The 20,868-nt window shown below is 34.0% G+C and overlaps 5 protein-coding genes across 6 annotated transcripts; 2 read left to right on the top strand and 3 right to left on the bottom strand.

Moving 5' to 3' along the window:
• Positions 1 to 3,161: 3,161 nt before the first annotated feature.
• LOC104754258 (CBL-interacting serine/threonine-protein kinase 9) lies at positions 3,162 to 6,925 on the bottom strand. Its single transcript, XM_010476399.2, has 14 exons — positions 6,205 to 6,925; positions 5,735 to 5,797; positions 5,550 to 5,621; positions 5,213 to 5,320; positions 5,029 to 5,109; positions 4,879 to 4,932; positions 4,632 to 4,757; positions 4,463 to 4,552; positions 4,207 to 4,332; positions 4,006 to 4,113; positions 3,787 to 3,903; positions 3,641 to 3,697; positions 3,453 to 3,527; positions 3,162 to 3,364 (listed from the first exon to the last, which is right to left on the bottom strand). Exons 1-14 carry the CDS (start codon positions 6,394 to 6,396, stop codon positions 3,287 to 3,289), a joined length of 1,347 nt encoding a protein of 448 aa, XP_010474701.2. The 5' UTR covers positions 6,397 to 6,925; the 3' UTR covers positions 3,162 to 3,286.
• Positions 6,926 to 10,754: 3,829 nt separating this feature from the next.
• Positions 10,755 to 12,520, bottom strand: LOC104754259 (uncharacterized). Its single transcript, XM_019238655.2, has 3 exons — positions 12,174 to 12,520; positions 11,244 to 11,900; positions 10,755 to 11,154 (listed from the first exon to the last, which is right to left on the bottom strand). Exons 1-3 carry the CDS (start codon positions 12,324 to 12,326, stop codon positions 11,005 to 11,007), a joined length of 960 nt encoding a protein of 319 aa, XP_019094200.1. The 5' UTR covers positions 12,327 to 12,520; the 3' UTR covers positions 10,755 to 11,004.
• A 70-nt stretch (positions 12,521 to 12,590) lies between these two features.
• On the top strand, positions 12,591 to 14,589 carry LOC104754261 (GRF1-interacting factor 2). Of its 2 annotated transcripts, none has more exons than XM_010476403.3 (6): positions 12,591 to 12,726; positions 12,864 to 12,996; positions 13,497 to 13,573; positions 13,705 to 13,813; positions 13,925 to 14,195; positions 14,297 to 14,589. In XM_010476403.3, the coding sequence occupies exons 2-6, from the start codon at positions 12,916 to 12,918 to the stop codon at positions 14,356 to 14,358; spliced, it is 600 nt and encodes a 199-aa protein (XP_010474705.1). In that variant the 5' UTR covers positions 12,591 to 12,726; positions 12,864 to 12,915; the 3' UTR covers positions 14,359 to 14,589. The 2 variants fall into 2 exon arrangements, with proteins under 2 accessions (XP_010474705.1, XP_010474706.1); XM_010476404.3 differs by having other exon boundaries at positions 12,600 to 12,716.
• LOC104754260 (uncharacterized) lies at positions 14,468 to 15,406 on the bottom strand. Its single transcript, XM_010476401.3, has 3 exons — positions 15,223 to 15,406; positions 14,825 to 14,948; positions 14,468 to 14,732 (listed from the first exon to the last, which is right to left on the bottom strand). Exons 2-3 carry the CDS (start codon positions 14,934 to 14,936, stop codon positions 14,587 to 14,589), a joined length of 258 nt encoding a protein of 85 aa, XP_010474703.1. The 5' UTR covers positions 14,937 to 14,948; positions 15,223 to 15,406; the 3' UTR covers positions 14,468 to 14,586.
• Positions 15,407 to 16,128: 722 nt separating this feature from the next.
• Positions 16,129 to 17,335, top strand: LOC104754262 (uncharacterized). Its single transcript, XM_010476405.3, has one exon. It carries the CDS (start codon positions 16,272 to 16,274, stop codon positions 17,211 to 17,213), a length of 942 nt encoding a protein of 313 aa, XP_010474707.1. The 5' UTR covers positions 16,129 to 16,271; the 3' UTR covers positions 17,214 to 17,335.
• Positions 17,336 to 20,868: the final 3,533 nt, after the last annotated feature.

Genomic DNA, 20,868 nt, shown 5'->3' with positions numbered 1-20,868 from the left:
TGGACTCCTCTCTGTTTTGTTTTCCAATATGATAAAGTTATTGATAAAATGCAAATAGTTTCTGTAAATATTTATAGTATCATAACGTAGCCAATCATTTATAATTAATATCTTTGGATCTTTGCTTATTTTGCATCTTCTTTCCATTTTGATAGAACTTTTTAATTTATGCGAAAACAAACCAACAAAAAAAAACATTCCGTATATTTCGTGCGCTGTAGTGTGAAAAACTGAAAATCATTTCAACCAGCAGCAAGCAACTTATTAGTTATTATTAGCGTAAGAATACCAAATCTATTTTGTTATCTTGCTATCTTGACATATTTAAAGAATAATTGAAACGAGTACCAAAAAGCATACTTTTTCTCTAAAGAATGTTCCAAGCTATTGATTATTACAAAGCAAAATAAGACAGTAAACTCGATACATATTGTTGGATACAATCCAAGTCCCGCATCTGAAGTTTGAAGGGATTATCATTAATATATAAAGAGTTAGGGTCAATCTACTAATTGCCAATTGGTTTTTAGTTAGAAGCCCAAGATAAACCCAAATTTCACACATATTAGGAAATTACAGAGAAAAATACAACATTCCAACGATGTCGTTTCGATTAATCGTGATACACGAAACACATGTTTCGACAGTACGTACCAACTCTCTAACTTCAATATAAGAACGATCCAGGTCATCATCAGATGCTAATAATACATATTTTTAGGTTTATGTGTATACATGTACAGTATAATGACCATATGTAAACAGTGGAGAACTAATTAATAAACAGATTAAATCTAAGCATAAATTTGTTAAAAAAAATGGGGTAATGATGATATTGAATGGTGGACTGGTGCCCATGTGTGGACATAAACCAACAATTAATGTTGGTCGGCTTAATACCAACTAACTAGAAACCAGTCCGTCATCAATGTATGAATATGTATGTACACATATTTTCACAACTATACAATAATATAAAAAAGGACTAACAATTTAAATGGTTGCAGCATAAATAAACGATATTAGTCTACTTAAAACTATATGGATAAAAGGGTTTATTTTGGCCGTGTAATATCATATGCATAGTACTGTATTACTTAGTACGCTGCTGAATGATAACAGATGTGTAGGCTTAGCTTAACTCCTATAAAAAAATGAATTACTCCTTAAATTAATATTTATTTTTAACGATTAAAAAGTAGATGATACAGTGTTTGTTTGAAAACCATTTAAATGGATAATATTGAATCATGGTATTAATCTATTACAACACGACGACAAAATGTTTACTGATTTTCTTTTTATATCGACTATTATAGATTTATTATGCTAAATTGCTAATAAGCAACCAATTTTTCTGTTACACATGTTTCTGTTGCTAAATCATAGTCATCTGTTTTGAAAAATTTATGGATTTAGCAACAAAAGTAGCGACAAATTTTAAGGTCTTTTATCCGCCACAATTTCTTTCCAAGTTTTTTTATCATTGACATGGACAATGTATAGTCTTATCATTGGCTATATACAACCATTTTTTGTGTGTGTAATAGTATCCCCCTATTTAATATTTGGGAAGTACATAACTTATTTTTGTAGACTATATAATAAGTATATATATGATTTTTTGATTATAGACTTATGACATTCATGATTTAGGTGTATCATAATATATAGGTTAGTTTGATTTTTGGTAATTAGGGATAATATGCATTTAGTTAATTATAGTAACATATAAAATCAATTATAGGTAACATTTAAAAGATAAGGAAATCTTTCAACCTAATTAAAACAAATATATGTGATTCTTCTTTCACTTTTATTTGATTTTGTATTTAAATTATTATATAATATATTTAGTTAATAAAATTTATAATTTTTTCTACATATGATGTAATTTAAACTTTTTTAAACGGACATATATTGCTCAACTGATGAATAAAAAATGTATAAAATGTCTCAACCACATTGACAAAACTAGACAAAGATTCAAAGTCATACTTTAAAAATGTTTAATTTGATATTTTTAAGAATATCATAAATATATGATAGATCAAAAATTTAAAATTATAAACACTCAAATTTGATTTGTTATAGCCTGAGTCAATAATATGTCACTATAATACGAAAAAAATCCAAGAAATTTGATTTCTTGCTAGAGCACGGATTGAAATTACAAGAAATATAATTTCTCAGATTAAATTAAAGTTTCGAATAATATTATTTGGTAGAGGCTTTTTTGGTTAAAATGATTTTGACAAACATATGTTACATATTTGGTCATAAAATTAATATGCGCTATATTGTGGGTTAAGTCATAGAATTAACAATCAAAATACAATATATAATTTTAAAAACTAAACAAATCAAATAAAATTAACAAACAAATTTTTTTTTTTTTTAACAATTAAATTAACCTGCAGTGTACCACGGATCAAAATGTAAATCTACTAGACTATTTTATAAAATAGATATTATTTCATAAGTCATATTCAGAACATGATTTCATGGCATAATGTTTCATCCCAAAAGAAAAAAGACTTTCAAAACAAATAAAACATTCACATATATATAGTGATTTAAATAAAAACTACAAAATATACAGAAGAAATTTCAACCCGTGCTCTAGCACGGATCCAATTCTAGTATATCTATAAAGCATAACAATTAACTTTTGGAATTGCAGTTTGTTAACCAATCCATTATTTTAAAAAACAATCTAGATTCACACTTTGTACGTTGGTTTTCCAGTTAATTTATTTTGTTGCCAGTCTTAATTATGTTATCATTGTATTCCATATCGGTATTGTGTCATTGTGAAGTGTGAATCGTTGCCACTTGCCAAAACCGTAACCATAAAGTGACAATATTATTGTTTCAACTATACTCAATTAGTGAACTTCCCGACTATTACGCAACGATCCCTTTCATTTATTGGACGTTTGACTAATTCAACTGTTTGACTTTGACGTTTGAGTCAAACATAAAAGTAAGCCAAAACCGAGTTTTGAGGCAGATCGCATATGGCTAAGCGCTAACCTAAGGATCTATACCTCCTCCATAGAAGCCCACTTCTAATAAGTTCGGCTTCTTTTTGTTAGCAATATATTTTAATTTTGCCAACTCCAAATGTTACTAATTCAACAAAAAGTTATACAAATTAATTCTTTAAATGTTAATAATGAATTACTAATTCTTTAAATGTTACTCCAAATGTTACTAATTCATTATACAAATTCGACTTTAATTAAAAAAAAATCTGAATTGATAAACAACTTGTTATTATATCTTATTGCTTATGTTCTTCAGAGGCTGCATCAGTATTCCAGACTACATCCTTTAATCCAGATGAGAAGTTTTTGTAGAACTGCAAAACATAATTTCAAACATAAACCAATTGTTCGGCGTGTTAACCGGATCTGAACCGGATAAAGATTGAACTGAAACATTATTACCTTGTGAAACTCAAGGGTATCACCGCCGGTTTTCCTAAGCTCTACCACATGCAACGATGGCGCAACTTCAAACACCTATTAAACCGATGACCAAACCAAAACAGTTAGATAACAACAGTATTCACCAAAATCCTAAAACCGAACTAAACCGGAGTGTAGTTATCACCAAAACCTATCTTTCTTCTTACCTCTGTAGCTACGGAGAGCTGACCTTTACGACCACTTTTGTCTCCTTTCATTTTTATCTGCGATTTTATCAAACAATGTTTTATAAAGTTGGAGCCACAAAGACATAAATTGACACAGACAAAATCAAGAAGACGAACGAACAAACCTTGTAGTTGTCTTTGCGGACATTGAAGCCTAATGGCTTTGCTATTTCTTCCATTTTCGACATTATCTCACTCGCAGATCGTTGAGACGTAAACCGTGTCTCTCTCTTCACAAGTTGCTGCAACAACAAAAAAGAACAGCATTAGTTAGACGACCCCATATATGCATATGATAATATTAGACAATCGAAACATATAGTAAGTAGAAAAACAGTTCGTACGGCTTGCTTCTCAAACAAGTTTTCAAGACTAAACTCTCTTGAGCTAGAGATAAGTTCGAAAGCGTTCATGGATACAGGTTTCTCCTTCTTCTCTGTCACAAGACATTCCTATAGTAGCGGAACAACATAGTAATATTAGTTACTTTACTTTAAATGAACTACAGAGAATATTGGGAAAATGGCGGTTGGGTTTTTTTTTACCTTGGAGTTACTGAAAGCAGCGTCAACATCATCTATGGTTATGTCCTCATCATCTTGATCAAATGATGGCGGTTTGTATCCTTGCTTGAACCATTCATCTTCTAGTAACTCAGCAATACTTATTCTCTGCGATATAGAAACAAAGAAAAAACAAAGTATTGTTAAGCTCTTGCACATTAAAGACCGTTTGATCTTAAAGTTGACAGCATCTAAAGTCTCAAATTCACAACTATGCATTCATGTAAGAGGCGCTTACGGTTACAGGGCTGGGTTCGAGAATACGCTTAATGACTCTCTTGGCACCAGGAGAGAACCATGGTGGGCAGCTAAACTCAGCCTTGCATATCTGAAGTACACCAAAGATGAGATTACAAAAGGTACTGAGAAAAAGTAAGTAAGAAGAAGCAGAGGAAAAGAAAATTTACACGTTTGTATAATGTCATGAGATTTGGCTCATCAAAAGGCAAGTAACCAGCCATGAGCACATATAGAATTACACCACAAGACCAGATATCTGCTGCTGCTCCGTCATAGCCTTTGTCCGACAAAACCTGACCGCAAGTCAAACAAATATGCCCTAGAAATTAGAGCCTACATATGATTCTATCTTTGGAGCGTCTACAGAACACTCTATATGCTTTGCTTTTTCTACTTCTGAAAGTACGTATATACCTCAGGAGCAACGTAGTTTGGTGTTCCACAAGCTGTGTGGAGCAAACCATCTTCCTGCATTCAAAAAGAATAATGATTAGAACACTTGAATCAAATTTCAGCAGAAGCCAAGTTTCCATGATGTCCAATAGAAAAAGCCGAAGGCATTACCCGAACTTGCCGTGAGAAGGCGCTTAACCCAAAATCAGAGACTTTTAAAACACCATTTGCATCAAGGATCAGGTTCTCAGGCTGCAGCAAGCAACATATCACATAGCATATGAAAACTTGAACAGGATAAATATCATAACGCAGGAAAATAAGAAGAAGGTACAGAAGAAACAAAAAGAAAGACCTTGAGATCTCTGTGGTAGACCCCTCGACTGTGGCAGTAATCCACAGCATTGACAAGTTGCTGAAAGTATCTCCGAGCTTCATCCTCCTTAAGTCTTCCTTGTTGCGCCTATATATATATGATACAAATCAAAAGAATGACATTAGTAAAGAACAGACAAAGGAAACTCTAAGTGTTGCATTAGAACTGATCTTTATATATACAGGATTACAGGGACATCTTACTAAAACTCTCAACATCTGTTGCCAACTCTCATAAGCGATGTTTACAGATCAAAACTCAATTTGATTTAAAATGACAAAAATATGTCAAGAACAGTGTTTGTTTGGTGACTTACGATTTTATCAAAAAGTTCACCTCCATTGACAAGCTCAAGAACGATATAGATCTTCGTTTTGCTAGCCATAACCTATATCCACACAAACAGAACATAGAGGTGTCTCGTCTTAAGATTCAGAACTAATATTAGCATTTAAGGAATAACTAAAAAAAAGAAAGTGATAAGCTTCTTCAAATCAATACCTCAATGATTTCAACAACATTTGGATGTTTAATAAGTTTCATTGTCGATATTTCTCTTTTAAGCTGCACAACAAAAAACAAAAGGAAACTTCCATTATTTATGCTCTCATTAAATCTCCAAGACCTTGCTCATAACAAAAACTAAATCTTGCTCAGATGCGAGCCAGTTTCAAAACAAAATCCATGTCCTAACTAGATCATAGATGTTCCAAAAGATCTTCAAATCCGTATATACACAACAGTCATATAAATTCGAAAATTTTAAAGTATTAGTATTTTTAAAACTCTAGTCAATCATTAATCAACCTAATAATACTGTACTAATAGTATAACGTTAATACCTACCTAGGACATGTAGGTCCCTAATCACAAAACTAAACTGTTCTTTAATTATATTTATTATTAAAAAAAATCCGTACGTACGTGAATTTCGTTACGTATTCAAGAAACACACTATAACACGAACGAACCTGTTCAACCATTTTGTGACGGAAGACCTTATCACGGTCGAGGATTTTGATAGCGGCTAAATCACCGGTGACGGTGTTCTTGGCGTATTTGACTTTAGCGAAGCTGCCTTCTCCAAGAGTTTTTCCCAACTCATAGTTTCCAACTCGCGTCCTACTAGCCGGCGCCGTAGCCTTCCTTCTGCTCCCGCTCATTATGTAATCACCGCCGAACAAAAACCACACACAAAAAAAAGAATCCGATGAAAGAATCAAAAATCTCAGAAAAAATGTGATCCTCTCTCTCTCTCTCTCTCTCTCGATCTCTTCTTCTAGTGGCTGAATGTAAGGCGAACGAGAAGAAGTGGACGAGCCAGAGATTTATTAGGAGCGTCTGTGATTCACGCGCCTCTTGTCGCCACGTGTACCCCCCCACCCCCCCCCCCCCCCCCTTATATACTATTATTTTCATGCTCCGCGTCCATCCCGTGTGTATGTTGAATCGTACTATATGGAATGTACGTTCATTCTCCTATCCATTCATATTTTGTGTGTCTCTGTGTGTGTGGTAAAATATATATATTGAAACCCCAATCTTGTTTTGGTCTTAGGAAATGTGATTTTTGATGTCCTTAATCCTAATTGTGTGTGTATATCTTTCTGTGTGTGTTTCATTCCATTCTTCTCTACTCATGCTCAAAGTTAAATGTTTGAAGTTGGAAAGTATAGTATCTATATGAATATGATGATCTCCCCTTATTGTTTGGTTTGTCATATAAAAATATGTAACGGTTCTAAACTTTGGTTTTTAAACAAAAATAAGATAATTGAACTTTCCATGTGAGTAAAAAGGTAAACTGTACTATGAACCCCACATCACATATCCTTCTTGATAAACTCAGATGACACAGTCATCAGAATGTGATAATGTTTTTATTTTTCTTCTTTCCTTTTTTTTTTTTGTTTATTTATTTCTCTTAATTTCTTTCATATATTTTATAATGTTTTGATAAAATATAGAATACAGCCAAAACACGCAGAAAATGAAAATGTGGCAGACAGTGAGTTAGTGAGTTATTGCATAACTACTAATAATTTTTTTAAATATTATTGTTACGAACAAAAAGAAAAAGAAAAAAAAAATGCAATAATGCAAACTGAACCACTCGATTCAATAATTGAGAGTCTGTTTTAAATATTTTTCATTTAAGTCGGGAGTACAATAATATCACGTCGCCATCATATGATAGCAATTTCATTATGTTATCAACTTGAACTTCTTCATTCCAGATTTTGTTTGCTTTATTTCTTTTGGATTTTATTTTGGGAAAAATGTTAAAAAAATCTTGAAATTATTTTTATTTGGACGTTTAATACCCAATGGTTTTGGATTGGAATAAAATTACACCAAATAATAAAGATGTGTTATATAAAATCCAAAATAATTAGTTTTGTTATTTTCATACCCACGATTTTTCAATAAATGAAAAATCAAAATTCTAATTTTACCCCTGGTTATCTAATTAATTATTAATTTTATATAAAAAATTTTGGTTTTCTGTTAACCATATCAAACCGAGTTAACCGGTATTTAATTACTCTTAAAACCGTTTCTTCAACCTTCCGCTATCGGGTTGGATATTTTTTGATCAAGATGGAGCAGACTCGATCGGGGAACAATTCTGGGCGAGTTGTTGTGTTCATTTTTATTTTTTGGATCATACAAAGAAGAAGAAATCGGTGATGGGTGAGATTTACGGGATTATTCAGTAGCAAGAGTTTCATCGGAGTTAGAAGGTGAAGAAGTTTCAAGCTTCGTTTGGCTCTCTTCCATGGCGTAAGATGATTCACCTCCTCAAAGTTTGTATCTTTTTTAACATCTGATCAAAGGAGGGTTTGGGGTTTTGGATTTGATTTCTGAGTGTTAAAGTTTCAATCTTATTTTTTTAAAGTTGAAAAATTTGGGTTTAGATGGTGTGAACGGGTTTATAGGGTTTGATTATGTGGATGGCTACTCGATCTAATTCTGGGTTCGAGTCTTTGAGTTCTATAAAGAGCCATCATGCTTTTAATTACCAAACTAACAACTCTTCGAATCCTCTTGATTTAGTTTCTGGTTCCAAGCTTGATACTTCCATGGTTTTTTTTCGAGTTTATGGAATTTCCGATTTCTTCTTCTTTGTATGATCCAAAAAAATAAAAATGAACACAACAACTCACCCAGAATTGTTCCCCGATCGAGTCTGCTCCATCTTGATCAAAAAATTACCAACCCGATAGCGAAAGGTTGAAGAAACGATTTTAAAAGTAATTAAATACCGGTTAACTCGGTTTGATATGGTTAACAGAAAACCGAGATTTTTTTAATATAAAATTAATAATTAATTAGATAACCAGGGGTAAAATTAGAATTTTGATTTTGTTGAAAAATCGTGGATATGAAAATAACAAAACTAATTATTTTGGGTTTTATATAACACATTTTTATTATTTGGTATATTATTATTCCAATCCAAAATCATTGGGTATTAAACGTCCAAATAAAAATAACTTCGAGTTTTTTTTAGCATTTTTCCCATTTTATTTTGTTTCGATTTTTGTAATTGCTTTTTTTTTCGGTTTGGATCCGTTTCTAGCTCCACTAGACCGAGCATATCCATCTGGGTCCTACATATTTCGATTCAGATAAGACGATAGTATTATTAATGTATAGCCCATTAAAGCTTAAATGGCCCATTAACATTGTTGACCTCTTTAGGGCCTAACAAAAATAACACTATATTATATTATTGGCAACTAAATTTGTCAAGACAAACATGATCGAATTTGATACTAAAAGCAGCATTTGTATGAAATTATATGATGATAATTTCGATATATTTTAAAGACAATAATTCTTCTATATACTTCCACTTTCATTCGTTGAAAAATGTTAAACAAAAATGGTCAAAGGACCTAATTGTTTCCTCACATAATTTGCTTTCAGGGTTCATTATTTGCCCGTATGAGAGTAACGAAGTTAGATATATTCATACGTATAAATAGTAGAGTCGGGTCAGATTGTGTTTCTTATTTATCTTTATATATGTCAATAAAAATTGATACAAGCATATAATGTCTTTTAAGATTCAATCGTGAATTTGTACAAATACGTTAACTCTGCTTCGCACCACACGGCACCGTTGTTGCCTTGCCTAATTCCTTCCCCACGTTTCTTTTCGCCTCGTAACAGAAATGATAAATTTAGAGTACTACTATAGAATACCTCTATACGAAAACTTAGTCCTCTAAAAATTATAAAATATTCCATCTATCTAACTATATTTCGCTAGAAAACCGATACATACCAAATTAAACCGGGTCTAATCTTGAAATTATATTTTCTAACCAACCTGCATGAATAGAAACCGGACTGCATATATATATAGAGTTTACTCATACACTCAAAAGATAATATTAAATCTACCATCTCTTTTCTTTCACTTCGCCTAATTTCCCAGCAAAGGAAGTAATAAAAAGCCTGGAATTGAATCATCACTACTACTTGTTTCGATTCTCTAGCAGTCTTGCTAATGAGCCACGAAAGCAACATGAATACGAATATGAAGACGAAGACGAAGACGAAGAAGGAGAGGAAAAGAACGTCTTCAATGGTGTTCTTATATTTGATGATTGTGAATATATGTGGAGGATTGTTTCTAAGCTATTGGCTTTACAAATACCATCCCACAAATTCTCATCTTTGGATGGTTCCTCTTGGACTCATCTTATTCATCACTCCCGCGTTTCTCTCTCTCGCCGTTTTGATCTCCGATCTCTGCGACGACGATGATGACCAAGTCAATCTCCACCTGAACCAAGTCTCGGTCATAATATAAAATTTTTGAGTTTTTTCTTTGTCAATTATTTGGTATTAATATGATCTATTATTAATTTAACTGACTCCGTATAAAAAGGTAGAATATATTTGCGTGGTTTTATGGTTTAAGTTCATAAATTTTCCACCTTTATTTGCGAAAACAGTTGGTACTTGTACGACAAGTTATAGTATTTATTAAGACTCTACAATGTAACAGATGTTATCTTTGTTGACTTTATTAGGAAGATTTTTAAGAAAGGCATTGAACTTAGTGATAATCATGTTAAATTTTTAGTCAATACATCAATCAGTTGTACTTTCGATACTGCCTTTGCTCTGTAGAACTACAAGTCTATAAAGAAAGAGAGTATTTGTTCAGTTTGAAGTTGTTATGTTGCCTGTTGAATTTGATTGCTACGACTAGAGAAGAGATTCAAAAGATTCTAAGAAATGGTGACAGGGTTTGCAGAATGCCACAAGGATGAACTGAGGCAAAAACAACAACAGATTGCCACTCGTAATCCCTCATATTACAAAATTCTGAAACCTCAAACCTGTTTGTAAATTCTTCATAGTCTGCCTCCCCGGTTTTGTTTAAAGAAGACACATTCTCACACAAAAGCTGTAGAGAGACACAAACAGAGTAGGGCAGCTACTAACAAAAGACACATTCTCACACAAAAGCTGTAGAGAGACACAAACAGAGTAGGGCAGCTACTAACAAAAGACACATTCTCTTCTCTTAATATCAATATAAGGGGATATGAAACGACATTGTCGTCTATGTCTCAATACAAGTTTTACTAGACTGCTAAAAGGCAGGACAATTGTTACCAAAAAGATCTACATGCGTCAAAGTCTCATAGTTTCTTTACACTACTTCAAAAGGTTACTAGCATTTGTCTTAACGTTTGCTATCAATGCCTCATATAATACTTGTTAAGATTCTACAGCGAAAGGAGTTACTAATATCGACTCATACGTACCATATTTCTCCACTTGTCCTTAAGATCGGATGAGCTGCGATTCACGTGGAATACACCTTCTCCCATCTCCAGAATCTTCTTCCATGGCATGTTTTTATTGATTATTTTTGAATATTTTTCCACTCCCACCTATATCCAAAGTAAAACATATACTAAGAATTTAAAGCTAAAAGTAGATTGTAAGACAAGTGGAGGTAGAGTGGTGGTTTTTTTTTTACCATCAACATGGTTTCTTCTTCGACTGTCCAAAGAACCCTTTTTGGCTGATCATTAACAACAACAGAAGCTTCTCCGGAGGATTCCTCCATATCAATGACCTGATCAGCTGATTTGTCTAACTGGAGATTTAGAGACTTAAGCTGCTCGACAGCTTTCCGTATCTGATGGAGGTTCTCATGTAGTTGCATTGGTAGTGTTTTATCAGAACCTTGAACATTTTCTCTCGCCACGGCTATATCTCCACTATTCAGCTCAGTACCGAACATGCGAGCTGAAGAGTGTTCATGTGCCTTTGCAGCTGCAACAGCCATGGAACTAGTCGCTTGATATTTCAACCAACAATAAGGACAGTATGAGGATGCAGCAGGATCCTCTTTACAATCAAGCTCAGCACATCTCTTGTGAACAGCGAGAGGACAGTCCTTCCCAGAACAAGGCACTACAGAATCGTCTGCAAGATCGCATAGTATACAAGCAGTAGACAGCTCAGAGCTTCTTCTGCAGAACTCATAATTCCAAAAGTTGCGCTTCTTTGGAGGCACATGAACATAAGGGAAGATGTTTAGAGCAGATTCGAAGTCATCATCACAGTAAACGTTACAATGTTCATTAAGCTTCTCGCTGACAGAATCAATTTCTTCAACAGATTCATCTAGCTGAGAGTGAACAGACACAACGGAGTATGAATGAATAAGACAACATTGAGGCAAAGTCACACAAAACAAAGTCATATAGTCTGGATCCTAAGTCCTAACAACACAAAAGTTAACAAAATAGACCAATCAGGCTCATCGAAGAGCAATTAAAAACGAATCGATCTCGAATTCTACAGGAAACCAGTAAGAGCAAATTTGACTAACATCTAGGGCAGGATTCGAAATTTTTTGAAGCTAGAATGAAAATTTTAGGGTTGTAAAGGAGGCGCTTACGGAATAAGGACTGTCGAGGAGATCAACGATACTAACTTCGTCAAGCTGAGGTTGATTCTTCTCGACTATGATGATCTCATCTTCGAGACTAGCTTCGTCAAGCTGCGGATGATTCTTCTCGACTCTGATCTCATCTTCGATATCTCTCACCATCTTTTTTTGCTTTCAGATCCGGATCGAAAAGTTTGAGAAAACTCAAAAGGTAAAAGTGAGAAATTGAAATTACGAATGTTTTAGAGGGAGAAGAAAAAAGAAGATACTGTGTGTTTCCGTTAGAGAGGGGACTCTGTAATGAAGTGACTGTGTGTGTCAGTCTCTCTCTAATTTAGGCGAAGAAAGAAGACTGTAGCAAGGCCTAAATATTTGGGCCTTATAATCTTACGGCCCAATATGTGTGATTAAAGAACTCAAAACTTTCTGATTTGCGTAAAAGGTTTTGGTATATCAGTTTCCTTCTTCTGATAATAATAAATTTGGAGGCATTTTTTTTTGGGGTGATAAAATCGGAGAGAGAGAGAGAGAGTGAGGTGCGTCGACATCCAGGTGAATCCAAGTAATTAAATTTGCAGGATTTTATCTTCTTTAAATACTTTTTTTGTTGAAATCTTCCTTTCCAATTTGCCAATTTCTCCGTGTGGTTTGAAACTTCGAAAGGGTTTTTTTTTTTCTTCGGGGGAAACACGGAATTAGGGTTTAGGTCATTTTGGTTGGGTAAAGAAGAAAGAAGAAAGAAGGAAGGAAGATGCAGCAGTCTCCGCAAATGTTTCCGATGGTTCCTTCCATTCCTCCTACTAACAACATCACTACCGAACAGATCCAAAAGGTTCCTTCTTTCTTCTCTTTCCCTCTCTTCAATTGTTTCTTTTTAGTGTGTTAGCAAGCTTCTTTTTTTTTTTTTTGTGTGTGCTGAGAGACTCAAATGGGTTTTTGTGATTTGAGTTCTATAAATAGTCATTTGGCAGTAATTTGTGTTTATCTTTGAATCTCTTGTAATTACTCAGTTAGGAATCTCTCAAGTGTGTTTTGTTTACTCTCCTTCGTGTTGATGTTTCTGTTTATTGATGATAAGAGACAGTTTTAGGACTAGGAGATTAGATGCTTGATGGGTTTTGTTAAAATTTTGGACTTTACGTTAATTTGGATCGAGACACTTAATAATTCGATTTTCAAGTTTGGAGATTTATTGGTCCCGTTTGTTGTTTTATACTTTCTTGTATAGTTACGTGGCTTGACGTCTATAAATTTTTGTGGCTAGATGATAAGCTACATCATCATTTACTTGTCCTTCATTCTCTTTAATGTCTTTCATGTGCTTAAACACAGTACCTTGATGAGAACAAGAAGCTGATTATGGCAATCATGGAAAATCAGAATCTCGGAAAACTTGCAGAATGTGCCCAGTAAGTGTCCCCTTTTGTGTAATTTAGTTTATATACATCTCCTATCTCTTAAACAGTTATGGAATCTGAGAATTAATATTGATAATGGTGAGGTTCTATAGAGACATCATTTTGCTCCACTATACTTTCAGGTATCAAGCTCTTCTCCAGAAGAACTTGATGTATCTTGCTGCAATTGCTGACGCTCAACCCCCACCACCTACACCAGGAGCTCCACCAGCACCAGCTATGGCTGCCCAGGTTTGTTTGTGATGATTAATTTCAGTTGAGATCGATCAAATCAATATATATCGAATTCCAAAATAGATTGTATCAGGTTTACTTACTCTTTGGGTTTGATTGCTGTGTTAGATGACGACACCGCATCCTGGGATGCAACCACCTGGCTACTTCATGCAACATCCACAAGCTTCAGGAATGGGTCAACAAGCATCACCCGCAGGGATTTTTCCTCCAAGAGGTCCTTTACAGTTTGGTAGCCCACACCAGCTTCAAGATCCGCAACAGCATCAGATACATCAACAAGCTATGCAGGGACACATGGGGATTAGACCAATGGGTATGAACAACAACGGGATGCAGCATGCGATGCAACAACCAGAAACCAGTCTTGGAGGAAGCGGTAACAAGTCTTTTGGATTAAGACAATACTTAGTTCATTAATTGCTGACTTATATATATCCTTGGATGATAAGTTGTGTTCATTTGTTTTTTCTACTACAGTGGGGCTTAGAGGTGGCAAGCAAGATGGAGCAGATGGACAAGGAAAAGATGATGGCAAGTGAAAGGATCCAAATGAAAGCTTTGTTTTGTTGATATTTAGGACTTCTGAGTCTACTCATAAGGGTTTTGCAATAGCTTATTTGAGTTTTTAACAGAAGATAGACTGTGGAATAGTTCCGCAAACCGTGTTGTAATGTATTGTTATCTAGTAGTACAAGGTCGGATTGGTTTAGAAAAACATCTGTCATTTATCTTATTCTGAAAATGAAAGCATTGAACTTTTGTTTCTCTCATTCTGGACGCGACTTGACGATGAAATTCTGACGGCTAATGGGATTCATAACGACGGGAGGACCAGCGGTTCTTGGCCATGCTTGAAACTTCTCATCCGTGGCTGCCCACCATTCTTTGTTAGAGACAGTTCCCGGAGTAGTCCCTGAGGTTTTTCACCACCATTAAGATAAGATTGTCCCTAAGTTGAAACACACAAAAAGGAAGAAGAAAAATGAAATCTTGAGTAAAACATACCTCCAAAGATCTTATTATCAGAGATAACTTTGTCAAAGATGTAAGAGATTCCGAAAGAGCCGATAAGAGCACCGATTATGTACTTGGCTTTACCTCCTGATGATGTAGCCATTTTCTTCTAAACCTGAAAGTATTTTTGTCACAACCATTCTTCCAAACTCAACAACACTCCACATATGTAACCCAGACAGAAGACAAAGATATGTAATGATTCAGTTATAAAAGCCAAAAATCACATATTCAATTTGCTTAATTAACAACAGATCGCCAGAGAAAACTCAGCTATTTTAGGGGAACCGAAGCTTTACTCAGCTATATTCCAGAGCTTCTATTAAAAAAGAAAAGGGCAAAGGTTTGTAGTAAAATCATTCTTAGTTGCATCAGAATTCAGAAGTTACCTTTGCTGATTGAGCTTAAACACTTGACTGGAGTTGGAGAAGAATTTGACGGTGGAAATTGATCGTTCAACACTATCGTCCTTATCTTTAAAAAAGAAATTTCTATTTAATGGACAAAAGACAAACTTCTCGGTAATTACTAAAATAGGCACAGCTTTGGGAGAACTCGTTATCGCTTGCTCATGGAAAAGACCGAAACGGGCACATATGACACATAAGATTAGACGATCTCGCCGTGTGCCACATGCATACAATTCTTGCCGAATTAAGATTTTTCGAAACTCATTTTCTATATTCTTTCGAATTTAGTGCTGCAAATGACTTGTGCAACATGATTGTTACTTAAATATTGTCGATTATTCAGGTCCTGGTTTTAATAATACCTTATAATTTCGTAAAATACACTAAAGAGATATAGATTTGTAATTTGCGCAAAATGACTTCAACTTGAGCAGTTTCATTGATTAAATAGGTCTAGGGGAGTGTGTTAAGTTTGTTTACAGTTTTCTAAGGGCATGATTAGTGGGAGTTACTCAGGGTGATACTTTTATTAAACAAATAATAAAAAGAGAAGAGAGAAGCTAAAACCAAAAGAAACGTTACTTGCTGGAGACCTTTAAAATCGTTACTTGCTTTGCTTGAAACTAGACACATGTCTTTCATTTATTGGTGTACATATTAAAAATAAATAAAAAAGAAAAATGTATAGTAAATTTTTTTTTTTTTGTTTTCTGAGAAACAATTGATCGGTTCTCCACTAAAGATGGATACCCATAAATTACAAAATTAATTAGGTCTAAGAATAAAAAAGCTAAATATTTTGATTGTAACTGAATACATCACATGTGACTTTCTAGACACGTAAAGTCAAATTAATATCACACGACCTGAGCAATCGCTTATCCGATTGTATTTAAACGTCTTAACAAACTGACCCGCCAAATAAAATAATAATGAAATTCCCATAATTCGTATTCTATAAAGTTAATTACAAACACTATTAATCATTCTTAATCTTTTTTTTTTACTTCATTCTTTCTCACCAAAACATGATCATGAAGGATGATCGTCGTCTTCTTCCTCACAAACGCGATGGTCTCCAGTTCTTGAAAACCAAGACTGCGTACGTTATCTTCATATTACTATCATACGCTTTTGGTTATTTCTCCGCCTACTACAACCGTCAGCCGCCGCAGCAGCCACCACCTTCTACGGATGAAGTGAGAACCGTGAAGACGACAAAACCTCAAGATTGTTCGATCGACAACTTCCGAGTAACAACTCGATGCGGCGATCCTGTTCTGCCTGAACTGATTCGCCGTACGGTGATAGACCGAATCTTTAACGGAACTTCACCGTACTCTGAATTCCCGCCACCGCACGCAGCTAAACTCCTCCGGCGAAAAAGAATCAAAGGCTGGGGATCGTACGGAGCCGTGTTCGAGAATCTGATCCGCAGAGTCAAACCTAGGACGATCGTCGAAATCGGGAGCTTCCTCGGCGCGTCGGCGATACACATGGCGAATCTCACGCGCCGCCTTGGGCTCGAGGAGACTCAGATACTCTGCGTAGACGACTTCCGTGGCTGGCCAGGGTTTCGAGACCGGTTCAAAGACGTGGCCTTGGTGAACGGTGACGTTTTGCTTATGTACCAGTTTATGCAAAACGTGGTTAGCTCGGAGTTTTCCGGTTCGATATTGCCGGTTCCTTTCTCGACCGGTTCTGCTTTGGAGAAGATGTGTGAGTGGGGAGTGACGGCGGATCTAGTGGAGATAGACGCAGGTCACGATTTTAATTCCGCTTGGGCAGATATAAACCGGGCGGTTAGGATACTCCGACCCGGTGGAGTTATATTTGGTCACGATTATTTCACGGCGGCGGATAACAGAGGAGTTAGGAGAGCTGTGAATTTGTTCGCAGAGATTAACCGGTTAAAGATCAAAACCGATGGTCAACATTGGGTTATTGACTCCGTGTCTCCGTCAAATTAACCTGACAATAACAATTAATGGATTTGAACTTTTTGATTGTATAATAAGAAAATGTATGTTGACCCAAAAAAAAAGAAAATGTATGTGACTAGTTGAAAAAATCCATCCTTTTTTTTTTCTTATTTCAAGTTGATGAAAGTGTCACAATTCGTATAATTTTGGTCCTATATCTTTCGCAGACAAATTGTTTGTTAAATCATCTATTCATGCCTATGTTTTCTTGTAGGTTACTTGCCTCTCCGTATGATCTAACACGATCGCAGCAGTCTCAAAGCCCAAAATAAACATTTACAGTCCATAAAAAAATGATAAGCCCATGAAAAAAGTTGTTGTCTCACTATTGGCCATAGACATTCCATCCTGTATTGGTCAGATCAGGTCAATAAAAATCCCATATTAAATTTGTTTTTTTTAATCTTAAAAATTAATACATTTCAAAATTTTATATATTATTAATTGATTTTTTTTTGTTTATATCAAATTTACAAAATCATATGAAAGCTAAATAGTTTATAAATCATGTCATTTGACTTAAATGGATAGAGATTACACAAATATGATGATATAGCTGATTATAACATCATCTTTTGGGTTTTAATTGCAATACAAATTATAAATTTCCTACAACAAACTGTTGCCAAAAGAAAAACATCAAAACTTTTATAATGTACATACTGAATCCAAAAACTTTAATACGTCCCATCAATTATAATCCCTACTCCATCATCCTAGATAGTCAAAAAGTAGATTTATCCTGGTGGTCTGTCTATCATTTCTCTTCCGAATCTTTGGCTGTAAATACCACAAAATGTAATTAATAAAATGTTCATTCTTCCTTATAATTAAGTTAAAAGGAAGAGATGATAAAAAAAAAAAAAAAAAAGGAAGAGATGGCATTACAACTAGAAATTAAGAATCTGCGAATACATTGACACAGCCGATAAGATCTCTCAAAATCTGAATTCCAAAAAAAAAAAGGATTTCATAAATCCTTAAAAAATAATTGTGGAAAAAACAGCGATCAGTTTAGATCTTTGAGAGAGTGTATTCTCCAACCCCTAAAATCGAAATATTCATCTGAAATATCTAATAAAACGGTTTCGTTACTTTCAAAATACATATATATAGAGATACGAAACAAAAGGTTTTAAAAAATACATAAACGGAACCGCGAATGTGTAAATCTATTCTTACGAAGCCATGCATAAAAAAAATTAAAGCTTTTGTTGACTTTAAAATAATGTAAAGATCATACAAATTAATTGATATTGTGATTTCCGCAAGCAATATATCTAACGAAAAATGTAACAATATGATCTGGCGATCACTGATCAGAGGCAATAACATGTTGGGGGGGATGAAGCCTGGTCCGAGGATACTCTCTATACATATATATATATATGATCACTTGTATCATCAACATACATGTATATATATCATATACGTGTGTCTGTATATATAATATCCTCGATCCAGACAACATTCCCCTCAACCGAAAGAGCTTAATTCTCATGATGATATTAGCAGATTCACATTTTGTTGTTGAAAAGGAGGGAGGTGAAAGAGAGAGGGGAGAGAGAGAGAGAGAGGGGTGGGTGAATGGTGATGATGGTGTTATGATGAGGGAATGATGAGTGGCGGAGAAGAAGATGATGGGCTTTTAATAAGACACAACAGAAACAGCTCGTCATTCCTAAACCCTAGCTATTTAAAAAAAAAAAAATCAAAAACAAAAAAAAAGGAAATTTTTTTTTTTAAATATCAATGTAGTTAATGCATATATTTTTGAATGAGGTGACACGTCACACGGCTTAACTTGGCAAGAAAATAATTTGACTTTGATTCAGTAATCAGTATTGTGGTTTGTAACTAATCCACGTACTGTATGTTTATACTTGGCAATAAATAATTTGACTTTTGATTCAGTACAACGATTACTAGCTACATCTACATTAGCCAATACAATATAAAATAAATTTTGCTTGTTCAACCGGCGTACCAACTGACTACTTAAAAAGTACTGGCTTCGATGATGAGATCACGAGCTCAATAGAAATGTGATTGAAATCAACTTAATTAATTATGTTGTGGTCTAATAAGAGTATAAGACTATCCATCTTCACCTGTAACGTTTTTTTTTGGCTCAATTTGTTTTTCTCTCAATATATATTGTATATAATTATATTTAGACGAGAGAGTGTATTATTGAATTGCGAAATAAAGAAGGCAAGAGAAGTTAGTCAGAAGAGTGGTTGGGTAAATTGAGGATGACCAGTTAGGAAACAAAATATTTTCAATTTAATTTTGCATCGCTTTTTAGGTACTCTACCAACTTCATTAATTATTACTACTTCTTTAATTTTCTCTCAAAATTATCAAAATTTGATGGTTCTATTTCCATATACAGCATATATGAAGCTACGGTATATATACATTAATTTCGATTTTTTATTTTCATGTCTACAGATTTGTTGATTAGTTGATCCCTTTAGAAAACATCAAACAACATGGTAATTTTAATACATTATGATATTAATTTCTCGTTCAGACAAAGGATTTATATTTATGACCGTTACTTTATGCGAAGAAAAACTGAAAATAAGTATGGTTTATAGTCGAATATAATAAGTATAAATAAATAGGATTAAGCTAGTTGGAAGTTTCCGTGGAGTTGTTTACAACGTGAAGCCATGTCGTTGTTTCTTTATGGCGTGGGGAATTTTTTTCATTTAAAAAGATTATTGTATTCTCCAGTTTGATTAATGTAATAAACATTAATTGTCATCTTTTATATATACTCACATTCATCGATCAAAGCATGAAACGTATGAGTAATTTAATTATATATATGACAATGAAGCATATAAAATATTGGTACAATGACAAACGGAGAAGACGATGCGCTCTGCTCTGCTTGCTCTGGATTGGACTTTCTTCTTGCGTTACTCTCGTCTCGTTTGCGTCATTGACATGCCAACATTGACAATATTTAGTAGACGATGTCAAAAAAAAACAAAAAAAAACACTGTTTAGTAAATTTATGGTTATTTAAGTAATATATGGATAATTAATTTATATAGGAATACAGGTCTGGCAACTACACCAACGTAGCATTGTAATTAGGAACGTAATAAATATAAAGGACTGTCAAGTTCTTAGGCATGTTTGTCTCGTAGCTCTTCGCCATTAATAACTACTCTAAGTCTATAATGGCATCCATTTTAATATTTTTAATATACTTGCAATTTTCAAGATTATTAATTTATTGAATAGTTTTTAAAAAAATTCATCGACTCTGCATTTTTTGTTGTTGGAATGATTTTACAGTTTTTGCATATACTTTTTCGATTAAAATCGGTCCTTGGCCAAAAGAATACTGGCCGTTGAAGGTTTACAATATACAATTTTAGTAAATAAAGAAATCATTTTTACTTCTAATATCACATTACATTTTTCGGTTTTTTTTTAGTGTGAATATATAGAGAATGAAATAAGATAATATGGATAAACAGTACATGAATATTATCAATAGCATACTATAGCAAATTATAGCATATAGACTCACCATGACACCATGTATATTTCACATCACGGGAAATTGTATTTTGATTTGACTTTTCGATACTTCTTATAAATTTGACTGAACCAGTTTGAC

This window comes from Camelina sativa, chromosome 17, assembly GCF_030686135.1.
Source record: "Camelina sativa cultivar CO46 ecotype springtype chromosome 17, ASM3068613v1".
NCBI classification, from domain to species: domain Eukaryota; kingdom Viridiplantae; phylum Streptophyta; class Magnoliopsida; order Brassicales; family Brassicaceae; genus Camelina; species Camelina sativa.
Note: the sequence above shows the minus strand (reverse complement) of the source record. Positions and strands in the feature narration are given on the sequence as shown.

Excerpts from the sequence above, each read along its gene's own strand:
- LOC104754258 (XM_010476399.2), bottom strand. The coding sequence starts at position 6,396 with ATGAGCGGGAGCAGAAGGAAGGCTACGGCGCCGGCTAGTAGGACGCGA. Across the intron at positions 5,622-5,734 it reads ATGTTGTTGAAATCATTGAG|GTTATGGCTAGCAAAACGAA; the intron begins GTATTGATTTGA and ends GTGTGGATATAG. Across the intron at positions 5,110-5,212 it reads TCTACCACAGAGATCTCAAG|CCTGAGAACCTGATCCTTGA; the intron begins GTCTTTCTTTTT and ends TGCTTGCTGCAG.
- LOC104754259 (XM_019238655.2), bottom strand. The coding sequence starts at position 12,326 with ATGGTGAGAGATATCGAAGATGAGATCAGAGTCGAGAAGAATCATCCG. Across the intron at positions 11,901-12,173 it reads TCCTCGACAGTCCTTATTCC|CTAGATGAATCTGTTGAAGA; the intron begins GTAAGCGCCTCC and ends GTTCACTCTCAG. Across the intron at positions 11,155-11,243 it reads AAGAAGAAACCATGTTGATG|GTGGGAGTGGAAAAATATTC; the intron begins GTAAAAAAAAAA and ends CTTTGGATATAG.
- LOC104754261 (XM_010476403.3), top strand. The coding sequence starts at position 12,916 with ATGCAGCAGTCTCCGCAAATGTTTCCGATGGTTCCTTCCATTCCTCCT. Across the intron at positions 13,574-13,704 it reads AAACTTGCAGAATGTGCCCA|GTATCAAGCTCTTCTCCAGA; the intron begins GTAAGTGTCCCC and ends CTATACTTTCAG. Across the intron at positions 14,196-14,296 it reads AACCAGTCTTGGAGGAAGCG|TGGGGCTTAGAGGTGGCAAG; the intron begins GTAACAAGTCTT and ends TTTCTACTACAG.
- LOC104754260 (XM_010476401.3), bottom strand. The coding sequence starts at position 14,936 with ATGGCTACATCATCAGGAGGTAAAGCCAAGTACATAATCGGTGCTCTT. Across the intron at positions 14,733-14,824 it reads TGATAATAAGATCTTTGGAG|GGACTACTCCGGGAACTGTC; the intron begins GTATGTTTTACT and ends GAAAAACCTCAG.
- LOC104754262 (XM_010476405.3), top strand. The coding sequence starts at position 16,272 with ATGATCATGAAGGATGATCGTCGTCTTCTTCCTCACAAACGCGATGGT.